The sequence below is a fragment of the Neovison vison genome, chromosome 4 (genome assembly GCF_020171115.1).
Source record: "Neovison vison isolate M4711 chromosome 4, ASM_NN_V1, whole genome shotgun sequence".
In the NCBI taxonomy this organism is placed as follows: Eukaryota; Metazoa; Chordata; class Mammalia; order Carnivora; family Mustelidae; genus Neogale; species Neogale vison.
The window spans coordinates 77,741,686-77,764,024 of record NC_058094.1 but is presented as its reverse complement, the minus strand read 5'-3'; the positions used below and the strand labels follow the sequence as shown (position 1 = coordinate 77,764,024).

At 44.3% G+C, this 22,339-nt stretch overlaps 1 protein-coding gene across 1 annotated transcript; it reads right to left on the bottom strand.

The window, feature by feature from the left end:
* Positions 1-84: 84 nt before the first annotated feature.
* Positions 85-20,179, bottom strand: SDR16C5 (short chain dehydrogenase/reductase family 16C member 5). The gene is made up of 7 exons (XM_044245565.1): positions 19,942-20,179; positions 17,252-17,598; positions 12,117-12,248; positions 9,753-9,852; positions 7,621-7,765; positions 6,833-6,958; positions 85-4,583 (listed from the first exon to the last, which is right to left on the bottom strand). The coding sequence occupies exons 2-7, from the start codon at positions 17,582-17,584 to the stop codon at positions 4,490-4,492; spliced, it is 930 nt and encodes a 309-aa protein (XP_044101500.1). The 5' UTR covers positions 17,585-17,598; positions 19,942-20,179; the 3' UTR covers positions 85-4,489.
* Positions 20,180-22,339: the final 2,160 nt, after the last annotated feature.

Below are 22,339 nucleotides of genomic sequence, written 5' to 3'. Positions count from 1 at the left end.
AGAAAGTGTCAATATAATTGTAAGATAAAGAGATTTCAAGTAGTACCACACACATTGTCACAAACTGGAAGTTCAAGGTCAGAATTTAGTTAGGGGACATAGTAGAGACAGGTGTTTATTGAGTATATAACCAACCTTACATTAGGCATTTTATAATTGTCACCTCAATCCCTACAACAATCATATGAGGAATTACAGTCAGTGGCAGAATTGGAAAAGGGTTTCAGAAAGTTCACCTCACTTGACCCAAGTTGCATAGCTAAACTTATTTGAATTCCCAGCTGTGACTTGGGAGAGTCTGTGACCAAGATGACTTGAATGCCCATTTTCCCACTCTTATAATTATTAGATGGAGTCATGGCTACTGTAGGAAAAACTACAATCCCCAGTCTCACTAGCATCTGACCCAAATGTTTGAAGAGTGTTGTGCGGCTGCTTTTAGAAATATTCTTAAAAGACAAATTGATGCCTTTATTTCTTTAGTCTTTGTCCCTTCCTACATCTGCTGCCTGGAAAGCAGCCCTGATAGTGGCCATCTTGCTGATAATAATGGACAGAGCCCAGAAGGAGGAACAGTGGACTTGGTTAGAAGTCCTGGGGGTGGGGCATGATCTACACATTGAGGAATCCAAGGATAAAACCTGACAAACATTAATAATTTGAGGAGGGGACAGCAGAACAGGCCCGTAGGCAGATGATACCAAGAACAAGGGCAGAGATGTTAATATCAGTCCTAAGAAGTAAATAAGATGTGGAGTGAAATCCCCAGGAAGTTTTTCAGAGAAATCGCTGTGACCCATTGGAGGTGGAAGCAGGGTGGCTTAGGAACCAATGTGAGGAGAGGAGATGGACAAATTCCTCTAGGCTGTATTTTAGATGATGTTACCAATGAAGAGAGATTTGCTGGGATGGAGTGGGATGGAGGTTTTTGTAAAGTTAATTTATTTTTGCTAGTTTCCAGCTTCACACAGTGTTTAGTACACTGACAGGATGCAGGGACCAGCTTGGAGGTGGAGATACTGAGGTGTGGAAGAAAAGCCCTGGAAAGTACTGGAAGGAAAGTGCAAGCCACAGGGTCAACCAGAGCAGGGAGGTGAAGGCAGAAGGAAGTGCCTGTGAAGATATCAGTTTGGGTTGCTGAAGGAATTTGTCCTTATCAACTTCCATTTTCTTGGTGAGGCAAGAGAAGTTACCCTTGGGAAAGAGTGGGCGATGGGATGGGTTGTGGTGGACTTGAGAAGAAGGAAGCACAGAAAGGCCACCAGGGGGAAGAGAAGGAGCGAAGGGGGACAGATCTGCCTGGCTCTGAGTTGAGGCCCCATGGGAGATCAAGGCTACCCTTTGGAAACTGCTAGGAGGAAGACAATGTGAGGCCAACCAATGAAGCTCAAGTCCTGCAGCAGGAACTGAGGACACGGAGCTGAGGGACCTTACCTCTGCCATCACTGCTTTACTTAGTACTGGTCCAGAGGAAGGGGGCCCAGGTACAAGGACACTCACATTACCATCTTAGAAGCAGACTCCCCAAGGGCTGAGCACCAATGACTGGTGCACTTGTTACTGGTTTGGTCTCCAAGTTGATAGCAAACTTATGAGGGGAAAAAAAAAGGAATCCAGGCCACGAATGGCAATCTCAGTGGCTCAGCTGTGGCATGTTCATAGCAGAAGGAAACTATTCAGTAGCTTGGGAGGGAAGTGAGCTGGGATGTTTGAATAAATCCCAAACAGGCCACTATCCCAGAAATGAAGGTGCAGATACTGCCGTAAGAGCTCTTCACAAACTAGTTCTGCATGGGACATTTTGCCTCATGTCAGCTCTTGTTTGTTGGCCCAAATTCTTGGTCATGTTTCTCTCAAGTGCTATTAGGGTTTTTTGTTTTTGTTTATTTCCAAACATCTGAGTCACTCTAGCTCTAAGATTCTAAATGACTTCATTTGACAAATCATGACTACCTCAGTCTTAGAACACTGAGGAGCGTAAAGATCATGTATAGCCTGGATTTCCTTTTCTATCATGGACTGTTTATATCTCCCCAAATTCATATAGTGAAGCCCTAAACCCGCAGTGTGGTGGTGTTTGGAGATGAGGCTTCAGGAAGATAATAAAGGATAGATCCGGTCATGTGAGTGGGGCCCTCATGATGGGATTAGCGGCCTTACAGGAAGAGGAAGAGGGAGATCTCCCTCTCTGCACCCACACACCAAGGAAGGGCTGTGTGAGGACACAGAAGGATGTTCTCTGCAAGCCAGGGAGAGAGCTGTCACAGAAACAAATCACCTGACACCTTGATTTTGGACTTCCAGGCTCCAAAGCTGTAAGGCAATAAATTGTTGTTTTCTCAGCTCCCCAGCCCGCAGTACTTTGTTGTGGTCTAATACTGCATCACAGCGTAAAACCCAAAGGAACAGAACAAGGGCATGGTTGCACATTTGTATCCAGCCAAACTCCTTCTAATGTCAAGAACTCTTCTCAGTTCTTGAGCAGCAGGCTGACTCCTGGATGCCAAATCATGTCATTCTGGATGATCTTTGAGGCTTCCATGTCTCAAGACTTGCTTAGGCATAAGGCTCTTGATCATGGCTTCATTAGGGCAAAACTTCAAGTGGAAACTGCTGGGAAACCAATGCGGAGAGCACTTGCTCCCCTTGGATGAAGTCACCTTGTTGTAGATTACCCTCTAGAACGCTGTAATTTACATGTGGTCTCTTCTCATAGAAGCTCTTCAAGTAAATCCAAATTTGTTTAGACAATTTCATGGGTACTGTAAAACCACAATTGAATTTCAGGCCTTTGTAGCAGTCCAGCCAAGATGCACTCCAATTAGAAAAAATTGCTGTTAATGTTGTGACGACGTAGTGGCTGCCCACTGTGCCCCAGACCTTTGTTCTTGGAAATCCCTCGAGTCTCTTCTTTATTCTTCAGCTAAATAGGCCCTTGGAATGTACGCTTTTGGAATTGTAATAGGGGAGCAATATTGTGCCTCTCTCTTAATTAACCTTGTTAACCAAGGATTTGGAACATTAGCTGGTTAGGCTAAGAGGGCCTTTTGAGCTGCTTGGTACACGTCTGCAGTTGAGTAGGATGTCACTCTTGTGAAATAAAATGCCTTTTATTCTTCAGCATACACCAAATACCTTTATTATTCTTCGAGTAATGGTGTGATATGCTTGTTTAGAGAACTAATATGTGTAAGGGGCATAGATTTGTGCCAGGCACAATAAAACCTCAGCTATTACTTTTATAATTATAAAACAAGTTGTTGTCCCCCCCCCCCCTTTTTGGAGGCTTTCTGCATAGACAAGAAATATAGGGGCAGAGTTGTCAGAATCACTCAGGCAGCTCAAGATAGATCAGTCCACAGTGGATTCCAGATTCTACATTCCCTGAGGCCACTGCCTTTCTAAGAGCATCTTACCCCCAAGATATTCATGACTTGTTTCTTTTGACTCTCACAGAGTCTTCTGAGGTACTTCTCATCCTTTTCTGCTCCCCACACAAAAGAAGGTGAGAGCCAAAGGCTCCTGTTTTTCTCGCAAGGCGCAGATGCCCCTCCCAGCCTGGGAAGGAGTTTCAGGGATATGGTAATTAACACATTTTTCTTAATCTTCCTTTTATAGTTAATCTCCAATCTCCAGTTGGCCAGTTCATTAAACTGTAAGCATACAATAGATCTGAAATGAAGGCATCACAGATGAATGCCAATTCATAGACCTGTCCATTCTGTGGAAAAATACAACACGAATCCCACTCTGAAATACTAAATTAAACATTTGAAATTAATCACATGAATATGTTTTCCAGTCCACTAGGCAGCAGTTCATCCAACTCAGTGGAACGTCATTTTCCGAATAAGAAGCAACCATTCTTTAATCTCTTCTAGGGAAAAAAAAAATGCTCCTACCCAGAATTTGGTCGAAAATCACTGTCTACTAAGTTCATTCAGGGAATGTGCAGGACACAGTGGCCCCTGAAATACCCTGAGTGGGACTGGTATGTAGTCTGAGTATCTGGGACATGTAGAACAAAGCATTTGTATGGCTGGCTTTGGAAAGAAGGACATGGGACTCAAGGTGACAGGGAACCCTGAACTCTGTGTCCTCTGTATAGAGGGCATTCAAGCAAAGTACTCATCCATCCTCTTCACTCCTCACTGTACCCTGCTGCAGGTTCAAGCAAAGCCACCTCTTCCACGTGGGCCTCATCCCCAATGACCAAAGTGAAGGGCAGTTCATGAGAGACAGGATTCATTTTCTTAACAAATCAGTTGCAAGCAGAAATGACAAAAATAGGCTCTTCCTTTTTTAAACTAAAACAACAACAACAACAACCAGAAAGCAGATGGGAACATTATTTTCAAAGGTATTGGTTGAAAATAGTCCAGAGAGCAGAGAAAGAATGGTACTTGTAGTTTCCAGATACACTGTTGGACAAAAATGCTTTTCTTGAAATAGGATTTGGAATGCTGGGTATCAGCCATTGAGTTGGTCTTTAGTTTTTCTTGTTCTTGCCAACAAAGCTGTCCATCACATTAAAAGCACCCATATAGTCAGCCGTAAGCACTGCCATCTTGACAGGCAAGATACTAAAGAGAACACAAGAGAAGTTTTTCTTGGTTACTATCATGGAAGCGCCTCGACCAACTCGGCCGAGATGCAGGGTCACTGACTTGCTGCAGATGGGAGTCACTGCAAATGCACACATCAGTGTGCATGGTTTAGGATACTTGGGGCTTGTCCACTATATGGGGGGAACTGGCTCAGGGCCTTTATAACTCTTCTGGCTTTATTTATGTTTACTCGACTCAATTCTCACATCGGTTTCCAAAGCTTCTCTGCACTACATCATGATTGACAGGAAGCAGTGAAGCCTTGTGGCGTTGGATAAGCCTGGCTTGAATCCTAGCCTTGTCACTTACAAACCATCCCAGGTCCATTACTTAACTCTTGAGCCTGTTTCTTCTGGAATCAAATGAAGTCCTCAGTCTCTGTTTCTGGCACTCCTGTGGGATTAGATAGGTCCCAGGACCTTTGGCAAGACCTAACTAGGACTGCTCATCTCCATGCCCACTCACCGTTCCCAAGACAGCACAGACCCCACCCCTCTGACAGTCACAATGCAGAGCAAGGGGAGGCACATTAAACCTAAGACCTGTCCTCAGAGTAGAGGAAAGGAAAGGACACTAAGCTCACTGTCCATCTGTGGGCTCTCTAGGATGTCACATTTTACCTCGTCCATGATCCCTCTCCTAAGCAACACACTGAACGTCCAAACTCAACTTGCATCACCGCCTGCCTCCTACTCTTAGATTTCTCTTTCTTGCTTTCTTGTTTCTTCCTAGAACTTATGACTACCCAGCACGCCTTTTCTTTTACTTAACTTTCTTGTCTGTTCCCTGCCACCCACCCCATAAGAAGAAAATTTCAGTGAAGGCAAGGACTCTTTTCTCTCTCCTTCTTTGCCGTAACCCCGGGTCCTAGGACCATCAGCAATTTGTGGCACACATTAGGCACTCTGTAATGCCTACTGAATGAATATTTGAGGGAATGTGTGACGTCATCCCCTTTACTGAACTTCTTGTTTCCAAGCACTTCTCAGGAACTATGTAGATCTTTCATATCTTATAAAAGTAAATATAACCTCTATGATTATTCAAAAACATGAGAAAAACTAAGTCCTCTGTTCTTTACACTTGGCATTACTATACCACATACTTCTATCGATTAAGCAACAGATAGCCACCGTCCTGTGAACGCCCACACTGTCCTAAAACTTGCGTGATGCTCACTAATCCACAAGCTCGAACAAGCATTGACTTCTAAATTGTAAACAAGAAACTGGCTGGGAGAATAAAGGGTATGCTCAGAGTCACAAACTTAGTAAGCTGCAGGATCATAATCCCAGATTTCAAAGTGCTTGTCCAAGGTCCTTTGCCCTGCCTCCCAGAGCCTGTCGGCTGTATCCCTCTTGCTAGGTGAAACCTGGTCCGTGAAAGGACATAGGAATGATTTTGGTGTGTTGTGCAAAGTAGATACAATTAACAGGAAAGAAAAAGGCATTTCCTTATGTAAGAAGGACAGTGGCTGCCAGCCATACTATCTATGTTCAAATAACTCAAGAACTGCTGTCAAGAGGGATGGAATTAGTCATAACGCTAAGGGCAAAGCTAGAGTCAGTGAACGTTAAAACGAGACAGATTTCAGTGCCATGGAGGAAAGTGGTTCAGTCACGGAATGTGTTTCCTTGCAAAGCAGAAACCTCGATGGGGTGGGGGGTGCTGTATAATTAGAATTTGAATCCAAATGGGACTAGAGAGGGTAAGCAAATATGCCCTAGGGTGTTTTCAAGAGGTGGTTATCTTTTTAGTCCCTGCCTCCAATGCTTTTAACCCTCTTATACTTCAAATTTATCCTTTATTGCCAATTATACCCATACTATAACTTCCTGAAATGTTTGGCTTACTGTCTGCCCTTGACTCTGGGGATCTGTACTCAAGGAAGTGTGGACACAATATCTGTTCCAATGCAATTACTCTGTGATACCCACAAGAAGACCATCTATCCTAAAAAAAAAAAAAAAAAAAAAAGACTTCAATCTGTCCACAGGTCATTCAGTAAATCCACTCTCTCTGACAATAATGCAATACTAAGGTGGCTGGCAGGATCCAATTCCATCTTCTAGGCTCTGCGAATTTGAGGTCATGTTGGCAGACAGGCACAAGGAAGGGATCCAAGTGCATTCATTTAACAGATATTTTTAAAGTGGCTCCTCCTGGTAGGAGAATGAGTTGTTGACTGGCTTGTTAGAGAAGTAATAGGAAGCTGATATGGTTACCTTTTTAAGAACAACATGAAGGATATAAACTTTGGCACATTTAAGTATACTTTGTCTGTCAGGATGCCATCTACTATCTTGTCAGCTACATACTCTGGTTCCAGAAGGGGTAACAGGAAAGGACGGCTAAGGAGTTAAGAAAAAAAAATGATAAATTACTAAAAAAATCTTACAAATTAGGGATAAAAAAAGGCTGCAAACATTAGCACTTATTTACTTCTTTCCCTTCCAGATCTGATCGATTTCTCTCTTTACTCTTTTATTATCAACAGGCTAGTGACAACTTAACTTTAAAATGGCAAATGATGCTCTAATTAACACACTGATGATACAATATATGTATCTGCATGAAACCATATTAAACAACTTCCTGACATCTCCACAAGATGCAGAATTGGGAATCTGTGCCCCCCATCCCCATGATTTTCAGTCTTGCTGTGGAATCAGTCAGGGAAGAGTGCAGAATGGAGTTTGGTGGCTGAAAGAAACTATGGCCAGGAACGCTGGGGGGGTGGTTAGCAGATCTGGCTATGGCGTGGGGTGAGCTGGACCCGGCCTTAATAAACCATCCCATTAAACCATCCCAAACCATTAATAAACTCAATGTCTTGATCACAAACACATTTGAAGAAAGAAACAATTCTGAAATCACTTATAAATCAGGCTGAATCCTACAAAATGCCTTTTTAAAACAACATTAATGAATAGAACAATATAAAATAAATAAATAAATAAAATAAAATCATTTTTAAAAATGTCATTTCTTTGAAATCAAAGGACATACTTACGCAGTAGAACAACCTTCAAACATTCCAGTTTTTATAAAAAATGGGCACACAATAGTGGTTTTGATCCCCTTTAGTTTCTGGACTATTGTTTCCATAAATACAGATTCAGCAAATCCAAAGGCTGCAAATTTACTTGCACAGTAATCTGAAAAAGGCAAACAATGCCAATGTATATGCCAGAGTTTTTAAGCGGCATTACATTAAGCTTTCCTCATAAACACGAATACACATGGAGTATGGGACAGTCATGTCAGAGTTCTTGTTTTGTATGATCTTGGTCTGGCCCACCGGAGGAAGTAAGGAATGCATGGGGAGGAGCAGCGTCACCTAAAGGTCTGTTGACAAGGACCAAGTGCCCTCCGGGAGACACAGGGCTTCAGGGAGCCCCCTGCGGGTCACCCTGCTAGACTTTACTTCCACACTGATGAGAGGTCAGACACTGTGTGAACTGTTCTGTGGAGCATGACATGTGTGTCCAGTCCCTGACCCAAAGAGTTTGAAGAGCATCGGGGCAGGGAGACACACAGAAGAAATGAAATAATAAGGGATGTAGGAGTCCAGGCAAGAGAGATCATCGTGGGTCATGATACTCAGATCAAATTTTCTTCTAAGTATTCTAACTATATTCTAACTAAACCTCTAACTTTCCCTTTGCTGGAGAAAAACAGACTGGCAAACATCAACGTCTACTTCTTACCCATCTTGAGAATGCAGCGGGAGTGGGAAGTGGCATCAATGTCAGTTTTGAGTTTTCTGTCTACAATCACACTCACGCCAAGTGAACACCTGAATCTTGAACTCACAGAACACTTGGAGAAGAACTGGCATTTAGGTGGATTCTGACTCTCCTTTTCCTCACAAAGTCAGAAGAGGCAAATGAGCCATCCTTCCTCTGGGGAGAGGCAGCCACTACAACTGACAAGAGTCACGTTCCTAGACTGCGGCAGGTTAGACAGTAGAGGAAGGGAAGGGGAGAGGGGAGTCCCGAGCAGCTTCCAGGATCACCTGAGTCGTGGGGCATGAATGCAGCTCATTGAGCCCTTGCATCTCTGAAATTCAGATGAGCAGAAACAACCTGGACTCAGGCAATCTGCAGTCTGCAGAGCACTCCCACTGATTATGAAGCAGGGGAGCCAAGACCCACACCATGGGAATTACAAAAGTCTTACACATGCTTCTAGGGTGAGCAGGGCATGGGAGAGTCTTGTATCCTAAGACAGAGATACTGTGCCAGGAAAAGGATTCATAGGAACTACAAATAGACCAGCAGGAGTTCAGAGACCCACAAGGTCACAATAAAACCTAGTGAATGCTAAGAAGGATGGAGGAAGGGGAGGCCCGCTTATGGGGAGATGTGTACAGATGCATAACATTTGGGGTGACTGATGGTTCTGGGAACTCTATTCCCATAATGGAGCTGAACTGTGCTTACCATCTTGAGCTGTGAGTCTTTAACCAGTGGGAGAGCAGAGAGGTTAATTTTAGATTTCTTGGACTGGAGAAACTTTCTTCACATGTCCAGCAGAAGGAGACCACTTAATGAAAATTTCAGAAGCCAGAGTGCTTCTCTTTACCATCCCATTAACAGTGTCAGGGGTCCCCCAGATAGTGACTATGCTAATCACTTGCATAGAAAGAATTTATCAGTAAGGTCTCTCTTTTCCTCTTTAACTTTTATTTGTTTGTTTGTTTATTTATTTGACAGAGAGCTAGAGAAAGAGAGAGGGAGAGTACATAAGCCAGTGGGGAGAGGCAGAGGGAGAAGCTGACTCCTGGCTGAGCAGGGAGCAGGGAGCCTGATGCAGGACTGGATCCCATGACTCTGGAATCACAATCTGAGCAGAAGGCAAACCTTTAACCGACTGAGCCACCCAGGCCCCTCTCTGTTTTTTTTTTAAAGCCCAGGAGATTGTGCTGACTTAATCATTCTAAAGTGCATAGTTCAACTGCATGTAAGCAAATCTGATAGGCAGTTCTGCTGTACCATGTTCTCAACCACTTACCTTATTGAATATGTTTCTTAATTTATAACCCTTTATCACTGGTACATCAAGTCAGTGTTGATTGTTCAGAGCTAAGTAAGATAAAGTTATAAAACTTTTTGCAACTGCTAAATAATACATTTCTCTTACCTGCCAGTTTATTTACTCCAACTAATCCAGCTGAACTTGAAATGCAAACCAAATGTCCATGCTCATTAGCGATCATAGCAGGAAGAAAGGATTTATAAGTCTAAGAGGAGCAAGAAAGAACTGTTAACATTTTACACTTTTTTCAGATGTTTATATGATCGTTGTGATGAAAACAGTCTTTTAAGCTCATCAAACTACCTGAAGGCACTGGGGTATAAAAATGTAAACATCTGGCAAGCAAGCCTCTTAGTTTGTTCAACCTGGCAAATCAGTATTTAATGACGGCAGTTCCAATATTGTTCAAAACAACTTATTTAGACTTATATTTCATGTATATGTTACTTTAAAAAACAATATTCTGACAATAATTCAAGAAGTATGGGAGAATCTTAACTGTGGCAGGCACAACCCACACACCAGTGAGAGTACTGGAGATATGATAATTTAGATTTATACTGCCTTTTTTCACCTCTTGGATCATATTTGGATTTCAAATTTTTCTGAACGTTGTGCACAGGACATGCCACTATTGGCTTTGGTTTAAAAAATCACTTTGTTTTGAAGTTCGTCTCTACTTCTTTGAATAATGGTTTCTAATTTCGATGCCATGTCAGCAGAGAGGATATGTTAGAAAGAATGGGTGTGTGCTGTGTCTCAGTAATATAGAGCACCTTCACCTTTGATGTGGGACCTGTGGGGAAAAGAAGGTAAAGGAGAGAGAAATGAGCTTTGACAGAAGATATGTTCTACAACACAGAAATAACTCATTAGACAGGAATACTTGCATATTTCAATGAATTTCTATTTCATATTTATTTTCGCACTTAAATCATATGAGTAAATACGAGAAAAGGGATCTCTTATAGAAGTCAAATGACCTTTGCGTGCATCACAACGACTTTCCAAGTGATAACTAACACTTAGAGGCAGAAAATCAAAGCGAGCCCACAGCAAAGCATAATGAAAAGCTCCCTGAGTTCTGATGGTCTGAGGTGAGTCTCTTTACTTCTCCCTGGGGACGCATCCCTTGGGAGCATGGCCACCAGGAGCCCTCTGACTCACTAGCAATTAAGTGCCTACTCCATGCAGGGGCTCAAAGAACGTATGCAGACTTGCCTAGAAAGAGTGTCCGGAGTGAGAATGACTGGGGTCAGGGACACCAGGACTCTGGGGACAATTAGAGGAAGAGAGAGAAAGCAGGGAAAGAAGAGACCCAGGAAGAAAAAGAACGCAACAGAAGTGGAGACTATGAATGGGATGATGGTTTTATTTTCATTCTGGCCCAAGAATCTAACTTCATTCTAACAAAGGAGAGGGATATTTGGGACAAGAACACATAAGTCACTTGCAGTAGCTCCCAAAGGAACACGGTGCTCACTTAGTTCAGAATCTTTCCATCTTTCTCCTGAAAACAATACAGAACACCAACAATACCACCAGTGCCAGGACACTTTTGGTGAAACGAGGTGACAGAAACCGACAAAGTCCAAATAACATTTGAAGGCTGCCAATGATGGTAGGGCAGGGAGTCTGTTGGGGAGGTGTAAGGAGGTGGAGCGAGCTCAGAAGTCTCCAGCAAATACACCCTCCCAGCAGACAGCCACCCACGGCAGTGGGGCAAAGAGAGGCAATGGGGGGCATGCCTGTGGATGGGGAGGTGTGGCAAGACTAGGTTCAGCAAAAGCTAGGAAAACCCAAATTCTGCAAGGGGCACATCATATTAGAAGTCAGGGGCTATGATCCTTAATGTCCGTGGCACCTGTCCTGTGCCCTTTAATGTCACCCAGGCTACTGGTAGAAACTCTCTTTTTCTTGATTAGATACTGAGTGAGGTGACTGCACATCTTGGTTTGCCCAGAATAGACCTGATTAATGCTTGTTTATTAATAATGTTCTCTTTCACTTTCTCTTTTCAATCATCATCATTATTATTTTTTATTATCTTTTCCACTTTCAAAAGGGTTCCAGTTTTGGGAAATTAAAAGGTCACCTTTGTCAAGTTTATGTGATGTCATTTCTGTGTAGCCTTGAGCAAATCTTTTAACTCCTCTGATCCCTTATTTCACTGAGCTATTTCAAGGATTATACAGGAAGTGCCTAGGACAGAACCTGATATAATCAATAAATGACAGTAAAACCATAGGACAGTTGTCTTTGCAGGATTTCCGAGCAAAGACTCACGCATGTGTAGGTTAAGTTGGATCCAGGGCGGGGGAGGGGGAGCATCGGGGTCAAGCAGGAGAAATCTGAAATTGAGAAGTCCGTGCTTTAGTTAGAGGTGAATAAAATTGTAAGAAAAAAAGAGGAAGGTACTTCTAAATTCAGAGTAACTTTAGATTTATTATGAGAAGAAACAATAATTACCCATAAATGTGCTTTAAAATTCACATCTAAAGCCTTTTCTATCAACTCATCTGGGCAGTCGAGGAAACTTTTGCCTGTCACGACTCCGGCATTGTTGATTAGGATGGAGACATCGCCAACTTCTTTTTTAACCTGCATTGAATAACAAGAGCAACACACCACCCATGGAGTAATTCGTTACATGATCTAAGCTTAAATTTCCATACCCAGGGTTCTGGGATCGAGCCCCGCATCGGGCTCTCTGCTCTGCAGGGAGCCTGCTTCCTCCTCTCTCTCTCTCTGCCTGCCTCTCTGCCTACTCGTGATCTCTGTCAAATAAATAAATAAAAATTAAAAAACAAAACAAAACAAAACAAAACAAAACACAGGGTAATATGGAGTGCCTGGGTGGCTCAGTCCCTAAGCATCTGCCTTCGGCTCAGGTCATGATCCTAGGGTCCTGGGATCGAGTCCCGCATCGGGCTCTCTGCTCAGCGGGGAGCCTGCTTCCTCCTCTCTCTCTGCCTGCCTCTCTACCTACTTGTGATCTCTGTCTGCCAAATCAATAAATAAAATCTTTAGAATAAAAAAATAAAAAGGTAAATAGCTGTCTTTAAAAAAAGAAAAAAAAAAAAGTTAACTCCGATGGAGGTTCCTTACTTTGCAAAGTATGCAGACATCAGAGATCCACGTCTGATGCTTTTCTTCTCAGTTCTTCCCCCCTTTCTAGGATGGTTCCAACACTGCAGGGCTACTTTCCTTAATAGAGCAGTTAGAGCCATTCTAGTTCCTCTTTCACACTCCATGTAAGTAGTAGGTTATTTCAATCACTGAGATAGGCATTACAGTCATGTGATATAAATCAAGACCCAGCACACACCGAGATGGGGTGGAGTAGGAAGGCACAGAGGAAGCATGACATTTCTAAACAGGTTTTATGCACATGCCACAGCTCAGAACCTGTCTGTCCTGCTTATACCAACTAGCTGGCTTTCTTCCCCCTACCACAGCTTCTAGGTATTAAGATATGTGAAGGGAGGATTAGAGTAAGCCCCATTTGCTGCTGTAATGCTGGCCAAAGTAGGTACTCCATAACTTGTATTTAAGAAATATAATTTCTGCGCGGGACCTTGGAGCCTTTCACTTATAGTAAATCTTTAGCTTGTAATCTTGGCTATTATGGCAGAAGTGAGTGCAGGATTTTTCAGGATTGGTGCCATGAGATGGTGGTATCTATCCCTTTGTTCCTTTCTGTGCTTAGATTCCATTCCTGTAATTTGTATCCTAAGCAGGGGCTCTGCCCCCCCAATCAGAGAGAACCCCGGTTGCAGTTGCCCTATGCTGAACAGGAAGCTCACAGCAGTACCCCTTACAATGCTAGCTGTGTGTGTGTGTGTGTGTGTGTGTGTGTGTGTATACAGCTCTCTACATGGATGGCACATTCTGGCACAGAGCAGGATGTATTACTGAAGCCAGGTGGAAGCTACCACCTCATCCACTGCTCTGGAAGGCCTGAGCCCCAGCAATGAGGGTGACATGGTAGGGATTTCTGAGCCAACCAGAGTGGCAGTCTAGGGAAAACTGAGGATGAAATAAATAGGACCAAGGAAACCTCACCTTATGGTAGCATTTTCAGATAAAAGCACTGGAAATAGATCAGTTTTATTTGGAGAGTGGGTGAAATATTTAGTCAAATTCAAGCTGAACAAAAGTCAAGGCTAGAAACAACTAGCCCTACCTAAGGCAAAATTGGATACAGGCTTCTGGTTACAGGATGAATAAATCATGGGAATAAAATCACAGCACGAGGAACATAGTCAGTGGTACCCTTGTGTGGTGGCAGAGAGTAGCTCCACCTGTGGTGAGAATACCCTAGCACATAGAGCTGTTAAATCACCACGATGTATGCCTGAAGCTAATATAATATTGTGTGTCAACTATACTCAAATGAAAAAAAAAAAAAAAAAGCTGGACAGGGCCGTGGACTGGAAGCCAGTAGGATAGTAGCATCAGAAGCTCATAGCCTTGCTCAGAGTCAGGGATGGCAAAGCCAGAAATGACATCTCAGAGAAATAAAAAGATGTGTGTGTCCACTGCCCCCTCTCACCTGAATAAAGCATGTTATCATATACTTGACAAAATTAACATCAGACTTTAATTTCAAAATGGCACCTGATTTCATTATCTGTGGCTTGTGTCTTTGCAGCATATGAATACTGTATCTTTATGAATCATACCTTAAATGTACTGGGCTAAGCACTTGTGATAAGATTTTTCATCTGAATAATCTTTCTTCCTATTGCCTTATCTGTTTTGTATATAGGTTTATATTGCTTTATCTGTTTTGTATATAGGTTTATCTTTTTTTTTTTTTTAAAGGATTATCTTGTTCCAAAGTCTGCTTTTGCTCTTTAAATTAGCTTGGAAAGACATCATGAGTATTCAGCTTCTGCCACATTAGGGGAAAAAAAAGGATCAGGTTTAATTGTATGTGACATATATTTAAGTATTACTGACCAATGATAACTCAATAAAATGCTCGTCCATGCAATCAGAGTAAGCATGTTTGCACTGTGTTGTTTTATAAGAGACATAGGGTAGCAGCTAAGGGAAAATGCAACAGACTAGTTTTCTTTCTTTCTTTCTTTTTTTTTTTTTTGCATTCATTATTCTCCTCATTGTAAGAATGTGGCAACAGTGTGTTCAACCTTGAATGACAAGTCTAGTGAGACTCCCACATAAGCTGGGCCTGCCTGCTGGTGGAGATTTCTCTACAAACAACCCAGCTATAATAAAAGCCAGAAGACTGGGCACCTGCGTGGCCCAGTCGATTTAAGTGTCTGCCTTCAGCTAAGATCATGATCTCAGGGTCCTGGATCAAGTCCTACATGGGGCTCTCTGCTCAGCAGGAATCTGTTTCTCCCTCTCCCTCTGCCTGCTACTCTCCCTGCTTGTGCTTTCCCCTGCTCTCTCTGATAAATATACAAATAAAATCTTAAAAAAAAAGAAAAGGAAGGAAGGAAAAGCCAGAAGATCGTGCAAGTCAGCATCTCACTTTAAACTGTCCAAGATGACTGATATGAACTTCCCAACCAGTACTCATTAGTGGTGGTGGGCAATAAAGAAAGGTCTGCTTCTACCAGTGATGACATGGTTTAAAAGATGAAATGATCCTGAAACTTGACCTTGAACTAATATCAGGAAGCAAAAATAAACCTTAAGGAATTCTCATAGCTGTCACAAATAAGCCCCCTTCTCCCCCCTCCACCGCTGTTGAACCAATGCAGTCAATTGATTCTGATTTGACTTGTCTACGGGATCAGTCATTAAATGTAGTCAGGACACTTCTACATGCCTCAGCAAAGGTAAGCAACCATGACACAGCCCCACTCTCATGTGTTTATTGTTTAAAATAATTGCTTACCTAGGTTGCCAAGTAGCAAACCTTTCTGAACTTAGTGCCAAACCTTCCTGAACTTAGTGCCAAACTATGATCTGAGGACACTAGCTTTCAAAGTTCTTGGGGTCTGTGGAGATGACACAATGTCATACCAATCTGAAACCTTTCATCATGATCACTGCTCTCTGGAATACTTTTAGAAAATCCTTTGGTATCTTTCCTCTCTCCAGAGGAAGAAGTGCAAATGGCCAGTTCATGAGTGGAGAGTAGTTTGCTTCCCCTGAATTCCGAAGAGCACCTAATCAACTCTTCTTAAGACCCATAAGTAAGAAAAGCTGAATAATGAACTGGTAATATGTACCATTTGACCATTTCTGAACTAAGCATGTTGGTCAGAACTAAGCCACAGATATGGGGGAAGAGGTGGTTATTTATAGAGTGCCTCGTATTAGCTTGCTAATATTAGTTAGCTTGGATGGTCTTCAGTATGTGACTATGAACCGAAGATTGCTTAAGAGTGGCTACAGAAGTTGTTTGCAGTCAGCATGAGGGGACAGGCCAGGTGATCATCGCTGTAAGTGCACAGACATTCATCTGTGAGGTTGGCACTTTGAGGGAGGCACTAGCTTGTCAGGTTGGGGTCTCCAGACTGTATGGGGCTCCGTGGGACTGGAGATGGTAGTCACAGATGTATAGAATTTAAAGACAAATTTCAAAAGAAGCTGCACACTCACCTGCCAATGACTTGCCAGTCTTACCACTAGGAAGTAAGGTGGGAAACAGCAAGGGTATATGAGGTAGGGGCTAGAAGCTGTGTAAGAACTTTCCAATGGGGCTGGGCTGCTCTTTGCAGGCCCGTCTGGTTCCTTCTTTCTCGCTAAATTGGGGAATTCTGGGGGCCGCCAAAAAGGTGGCCCAGGAGAGTGATGAGCGGAGTACTCATGCCGATGGGGGTATAGAGAAAAACCTTGTGAGGGAAAAGAGGCAGCAAATAAGTACCTGCCTCGATGAACAACAATAACAACAAAAAACCTCTTACCACTGCTTACTGGGGTTTTGATTTCCTTAAAGTCTTCTTTAAATGTGCAGCTGTATCATCACCAAAGGAGCAACTGTGGTTAAAGCATCTTTAGGATGAATGAAATATTCTGATTTTCTTATGATTACTTAAGAGAAATACACATTCAAATGAAAGGCACTGTGGTGTGGTAGAAATAGGGAGTTTCAGCTCAGACCAGATATGGGTTCAAGTCCTGGCTTAGTCAAGGACTAGCTCTGGGACCACTGAGAAGTTATTCATTATCTGTATGTCTCCTTTCTCCTTCAAGAAGAGGGCCACCCTTTACCTCCTATACTGTAACACAGTCTGTACCACCTGGTTGGCAGGGCCAAGTGTGTACTATGGAGTCAACAGACTCAAGGCTAAGCCGGATCTTTGCTACTTAGTACCTGTTCCTTAGGGGAGCTACTTACCTCCCTAAGCCTTGGTTTTCTTATTTGTGAAATGGAGATAGTCATGGACCTCCCTTTATAGGATTAGGATACAATACAGCTGGGGTGTTTCATGTGGTGTATGGTATACAATGACAATTCACAAATCCTAATTCTCACTCCCCAAAACTTTTTCAATTAAAGGGAAGTTGGAGACAGGCAAAGCTGCACTGAGCAAGGCAAAGGGACAGAGAAACAGAGGCACACGAGTGTATCCGTGTACAGGGCTTACTCCCCGCAGGGAACAGCAAGACACAAGATCTACCTGCTCGGCCACTCTGTATATGTTTTCCCGCTGGCTGCAGTCGCAAGTGTAGGCATAAACTCTCGTGGCTCCAGCTTCCCGCACCATCCTGCACGTTTCCTCGTTCCCCTCCTTGTTGATATCCCAGAGAACCAGCACGGATCCAAGGCGGGCAAATCGGAGGGCCAAGAGCCTTCCCAGGCCGCTCCCAGCCCCAGTGATGAGCACGATTTCACCAGCAACATTCTTCCGTGGTTTGGGGATGATGGTGAAAATCAAAGACTCCAGAAAAGCAATCATCGATTTTCCTAAGAAAACGAGCAATTCCTTGGATGACTTCAGGCTGGAAGCCATGTTGTGGATGAGACCTGTAAAGGAAGAGAGAGCCACACAAAGCCATCCGTGACCACTCGCTCTGAGTGTGTGGACTACATGGAGCTCATGTTTTCTGAGACAGCAGCAGAAACCGGGACGTGTTATTTAAGCTTCTATCTTGGTAGCAAACTCTGAACTTAGACACAGGGACTGTGTCTTGGCCAACTTTCATTCACAGAACCAAGCTGGGCCCATATCTGAGTAGGACAGGACAGAATGTTCCCTAACCAGGATCTATAACCTCACCAATATTTGACCTGAAGGAAAAGTTAATTCTTTCTCACAGTTAACCTTTCTTCATAATAATCCCAAGTCCCACTGACTGCTTTTATGATCAAAGTCATAACTATATTGTAATGTCTATGTGGTAACTGCTACCTTTCTGGTTTTACTTTTGCCTCCTTTGGGGTTTGTATTGGTATTATTTTTTTAAAGACTTATTTATGGGGGGGCATACATGGGGGGTTGCTGCAGAATTTGGAAGGAAGGTGACCTGAAGGGCAAGTGGTGATTTTCAGACTCTCATTTTAAGTTCAATTGTGGGGTATGTGTCTTCAGACCTGCAAGGATGAGGGTCCGCCTTCCCACAGTAATGGAACACCCTGGGTACCCTCCACAGGCAGCAGGCTGGGCACTGTCAACACTCCTTCCATGAGAGGACTCACACCAATTCATCCATGCCCCCTTTCAGGCACACCACTATGAGAGTCCATGCCAGAGGGAAAGAGTTCTTTTTTTTTTTTTTTTTAAAGATTTCATTTATTTGACACAGAGAGAGAGAGAGAGAGAGATCAGAAGTAGGCAGAGAGGCAGGCAGAGAGAGAGGGGAGGAAGCAGGCTCCCTGTGGAGCAGAGAGCCCGATGCGGGGCTCCATCCCAGGACCCCGGGATCATGACCTGAGCTGAAGACAGAGGCATTAACCCACTGAGCCACCCAGGCACCAAAGAGAGAGAGTTCTATTTCTCTCCTCAGTGGGCTCCAACACCATATGGTGGCTAGAAGTTTCACCACTGACCTGGGGAAAGGTTCTTAATGCCAGAGGCCCTAAACTTCAGATTCCACGGTTCAGTGCTGGCATGATGTAAGACCTAGAGCAAGGTCTTACCACTTATCACTGTCTGGGCAGCTGCTTATTAAGTTCTCAATAGCTTGGCATCCTGAGGTCTCTCTCATTTGGTGTTTAGGGTGTCTACTGAGTATCTGCACAGGTAGTGCGGTGTAGAGATTAAAGTTTGGGTTGGAATTCTGGATCTGCCACTGACTTTTCTGCAGACTTGGTTAAAATATTTTATCTTTTGTGCCTCAGTTTCCTCTTCTAAATAATGGGATTCTGCAGGATGCACCAACCGGGGAGCTGTGGAAGTTAAAACTTAATACAGGTAAAGTGTTAAGGTGTGTAATACTGTCCCCTAAGATCCCTTATGAAATTTCTGAGCAAATTGGTGGTGAGGGGGAAGGTTCTCATTGCCCTGCACACAACTCCTCCTTCCAGGGTGTATAGGGTGGGGGTGGGGCAAGAGGAGTTGGGCTGGATTTCAGCACCTGCCAAGTTACATATCACCTCTGTCTCCACTCCTAATGCCCATAATGTGGGAGCCTTTCTAGAACAATGCCAGGACCATAACAGCAAAATGACTGGACTGGCTAGAGCTATGATTGGTGTTCTGCTAGCATATAAATTCCGATCCCTGCCCATAGCAAGGAAAGACAGTGACAGTAAGTATACTTACAAACAAAAGTAAATGTAAGGTTCCGTTTTAGTGTAAAGACTCTGTCTTAGGAAGTTACAGAGCACATTAAATTTAATCGGGTTACACACTTTGGTGTGTAAGGGTCTGACTACTTAGTTCAAAAGCTGAAAAATTTTGGGGCACCTGACTCAGTCGGGAAAGCAGCAACTCTTGATCTCAGAGTCGTGAGTTCAAGCCCCATGTTGGGCCTAGAGCTTACTTTGGGGAAAAAAAAAAAGGCTGAACTAACATGAGGCAATGTAAACAGAATTCTTGTGCCTCCCACGCCAGGACGCAGCAAGCTGCCCCGGTGAGAGGTCTGTGATGGGCTGGGCACGGTGGGGAGAGAGTGGTAGACGCGCTGGGCAGCAGAGAGCAGCGTGGCGCTCTCGCCCGCTCACTCCCAGCCTCAAGGCCGGGGCTCACCGGCCCGCGCCCTCTCTCGCAATGCCACCCACCCCCCTTCCTCAGGCCACCCCGCCACAGCTTTACCGCCCGCAGGCGGGTGGCTGGCTGGGCGCAGAGCCACGGCGTCTCAGAGGGGTGCAGCGCCACCTCCTCGCGGAGGTCTCGCCCGGCCCCGGGTCTGGACTTCGGAAACTCACCCGGGACACGCAGCCTTCGCGGTCAGTGGACAAGCAGTGGTCTGACACCGGCGCCGCGTCGCAGGATCCCGGCTGTGCGAGGTTAGGGAGTTTATCTCCGCGTCTGCCCTAGGCCAAGTCCGAGGTGGGGGAGGCTCCGCCCTCGCACTGGGTGGAGCCACCTTGGGGCCCCGCCTTGGGGCCCCCTTGACTCCGCTTTTCTTTTCTTTTCTTTTCCTTCCTTCCTTTCTTCCCTCTTTTCTTCACTCCCTCCTTCCTTCCTTCCCTTCCTTCCTTCCTTCCCTTCCTGCCTTCTTTTCTTCCTTCCTTCCTTCCTCCCCTCCTTCCTTCCCTCCCTCCTTTCCTCCCCCACCCCTCCTCTTTTTTCCCCAGGCTGCCAGTTATACAGGCTGGATATTCGATTGCTATAGCTGGACGCACACTGTTCAAATACAAGAATCAACCCTGGATGTTGAAAAATCCTTATATCCAGGCTGCATCCTGGATTATTAAGTCAGAATTTATGGGTTGGAAGGTTCTCCAGGTGTTTTCAAAGCACAACCTGGAGGGGTAGGGACAGTGGGAACCCTTGTGTTAGAGACCAAAAAGGAGGCAGGTGCAGGAGTCCTTGGGTGGGGGACAGGGAGTGCGCAGGGAGCCAGGTCAGTTCTCTGCATAGTGCAGAGCAGGGCAGCAGTTCCCCAGCAGAATCTGACTCCTGTAGTTGGGATCAAGGTCAACAGCTTCCCTGGCCTGATGGCTGTAAGGAGTGTGGGTGTGGGATAGTCTTTTGGAAGGCAGGTGGAGTGCTGGGCAGGAGTGGGTGCGGCACTGGCGGGAGACCAAGAAGTAGGAGAGGGCGTGGTTTGTTCTAAGGAGATGAGGTGGAGAAAAAGTCAACAACATACTCTGGTCCAATCAGTGTTCACTGAACACCTCTGTGTACCAAGATCTAGACAGTATAGCAATGGTATATCTGTCAAAAAAAATGTTCAGTCAACATTAGCTAATCCTCTAATACAGAATAAGTCACTGCTGAAATGATTATTATATAGGGTGGAGTTTGCTGGGTGATATAAGAAGCTGGAATATTCATAAATTACAGAGTGTTGAAGGAAAGCCAGGGAGTCAGGACAAGACTGTTTGGAATTGACTCAGGGTTGTGTCAGACACACACAAGGGGTGAAGGCTTGAAGGATAGCAGGTTAGCCAATTTTTGCATGAGGAACTAAACATTCCTTCTTTATTTGGCCATGAGAAGAAACAGGTGGGTTGTAGAAGTCTGGAAAAGTTGGTGCAGCGAAGAGCTGTGAAGGTTATTTTGGTGCGTTACAGGTGTTCTGTAGGGAGTGGTGAGCTGTGCAAAGTGCATAGTTGTGCTGTCTGCAGGTGAATGGGGCAGGTGAGTGTGGACGGGTTTCAGCTCAGCAATCATTGCCTACCGGCATGTGTTGTGCCGGGCAAGTGTTGTGCCCAGCTTGGTGTTTGGCTCTGGAACACTGCAGAGCTTTGGGGAGCCAGTTGGGGGAGGTGGAGGGGACACATGCATGGACTGCACATGTGTGGATGTTAGTGTCAAAAGTACAGAAATAACAGACATAAGACCAGTGAATCATGGAACTAGTCATCAGTGAAAGTTTATGGCTCACACCAGAAAGTTTGCAGACTGAGAGTGCTCAAACCAAAACTTGGAATGAGTCTCATATTATTATTATTATTATTATTATTAAGATTTTATTTTTTTATTTGACAGAGATCACAAGTAGGGAGAGAGGCAGGCAGAGAGAGAGGAGGAAGCAGGCTCCCCGCCGAGCAGAGAGCCCGATGTGGGGCTCGATCCCAGGACACTGGGATCATGACCCGAGCCGAAGGCAGAGACTTTAACCCACTGAGCCACCCAGACGCCCCATGAGTCTCATATTAAAGCAGCTTATATAGTGAAACGGCAGTGACTATTCTTCACTGAGATTGGTTATAATATTAGAATTTTCTTAAATGATAGGAAATTGGTCAGTGGTTACCATCTATCGACTTTGGGAAACAGTTGCAAGTTTTGTCAGAGGATAACAGCTCAGGTCAAGTTAGTCTTATAAAATAAGCTAAATTAAATTTTGCTCTTATGACTCAACTGGCTTTGTCTGCTCCAAATTTTCAAGGCTCATCCTGTTTTTTGTTTTGTTTTGTTTTTAATTTTCACAATAGACATGCACCCCCATGCCTGGGGTGCATAGAATAGGGGCCGCTAACCAGCCTGCATCATGAGGAGAGGTAACTGGAAAGGTCTTTCAGATTTTGGAGATGGAATGGGCCAAGGTGGGGAGGTGAGCAACACCTAGGAGTGGTAGTGGATTCTGGCGCAGACTAGTCTGTCTTGGGCTCCAGCTCACATCACCTGCCTGCAAGAGGTCAGATGGGTGGC

Coding starts and splice junctions, on each gene's coding strand:
- SDR16C5 (XM_044245565.1), bottom strand. CDS start 17,584: ATGGCTTCCAGCCTGAAGTCATCCAAGGAATTGCTCGTTTTCTTAGGA. Junction 9,853..12,116: donor ATTTTAAAGCACATTTATGG/GTAATTATTGTT, acceptor TGCTCCTCTTAG/ACTTATAAATCCTTTCTTCC. Junction 6,959..7,620: donor TTTGAAGGTTGTTCTACTGC/GTAAGTATGTCC, acceptor TTAACTCCTTAG/CCGTCCTTTCCTGTTACCCC.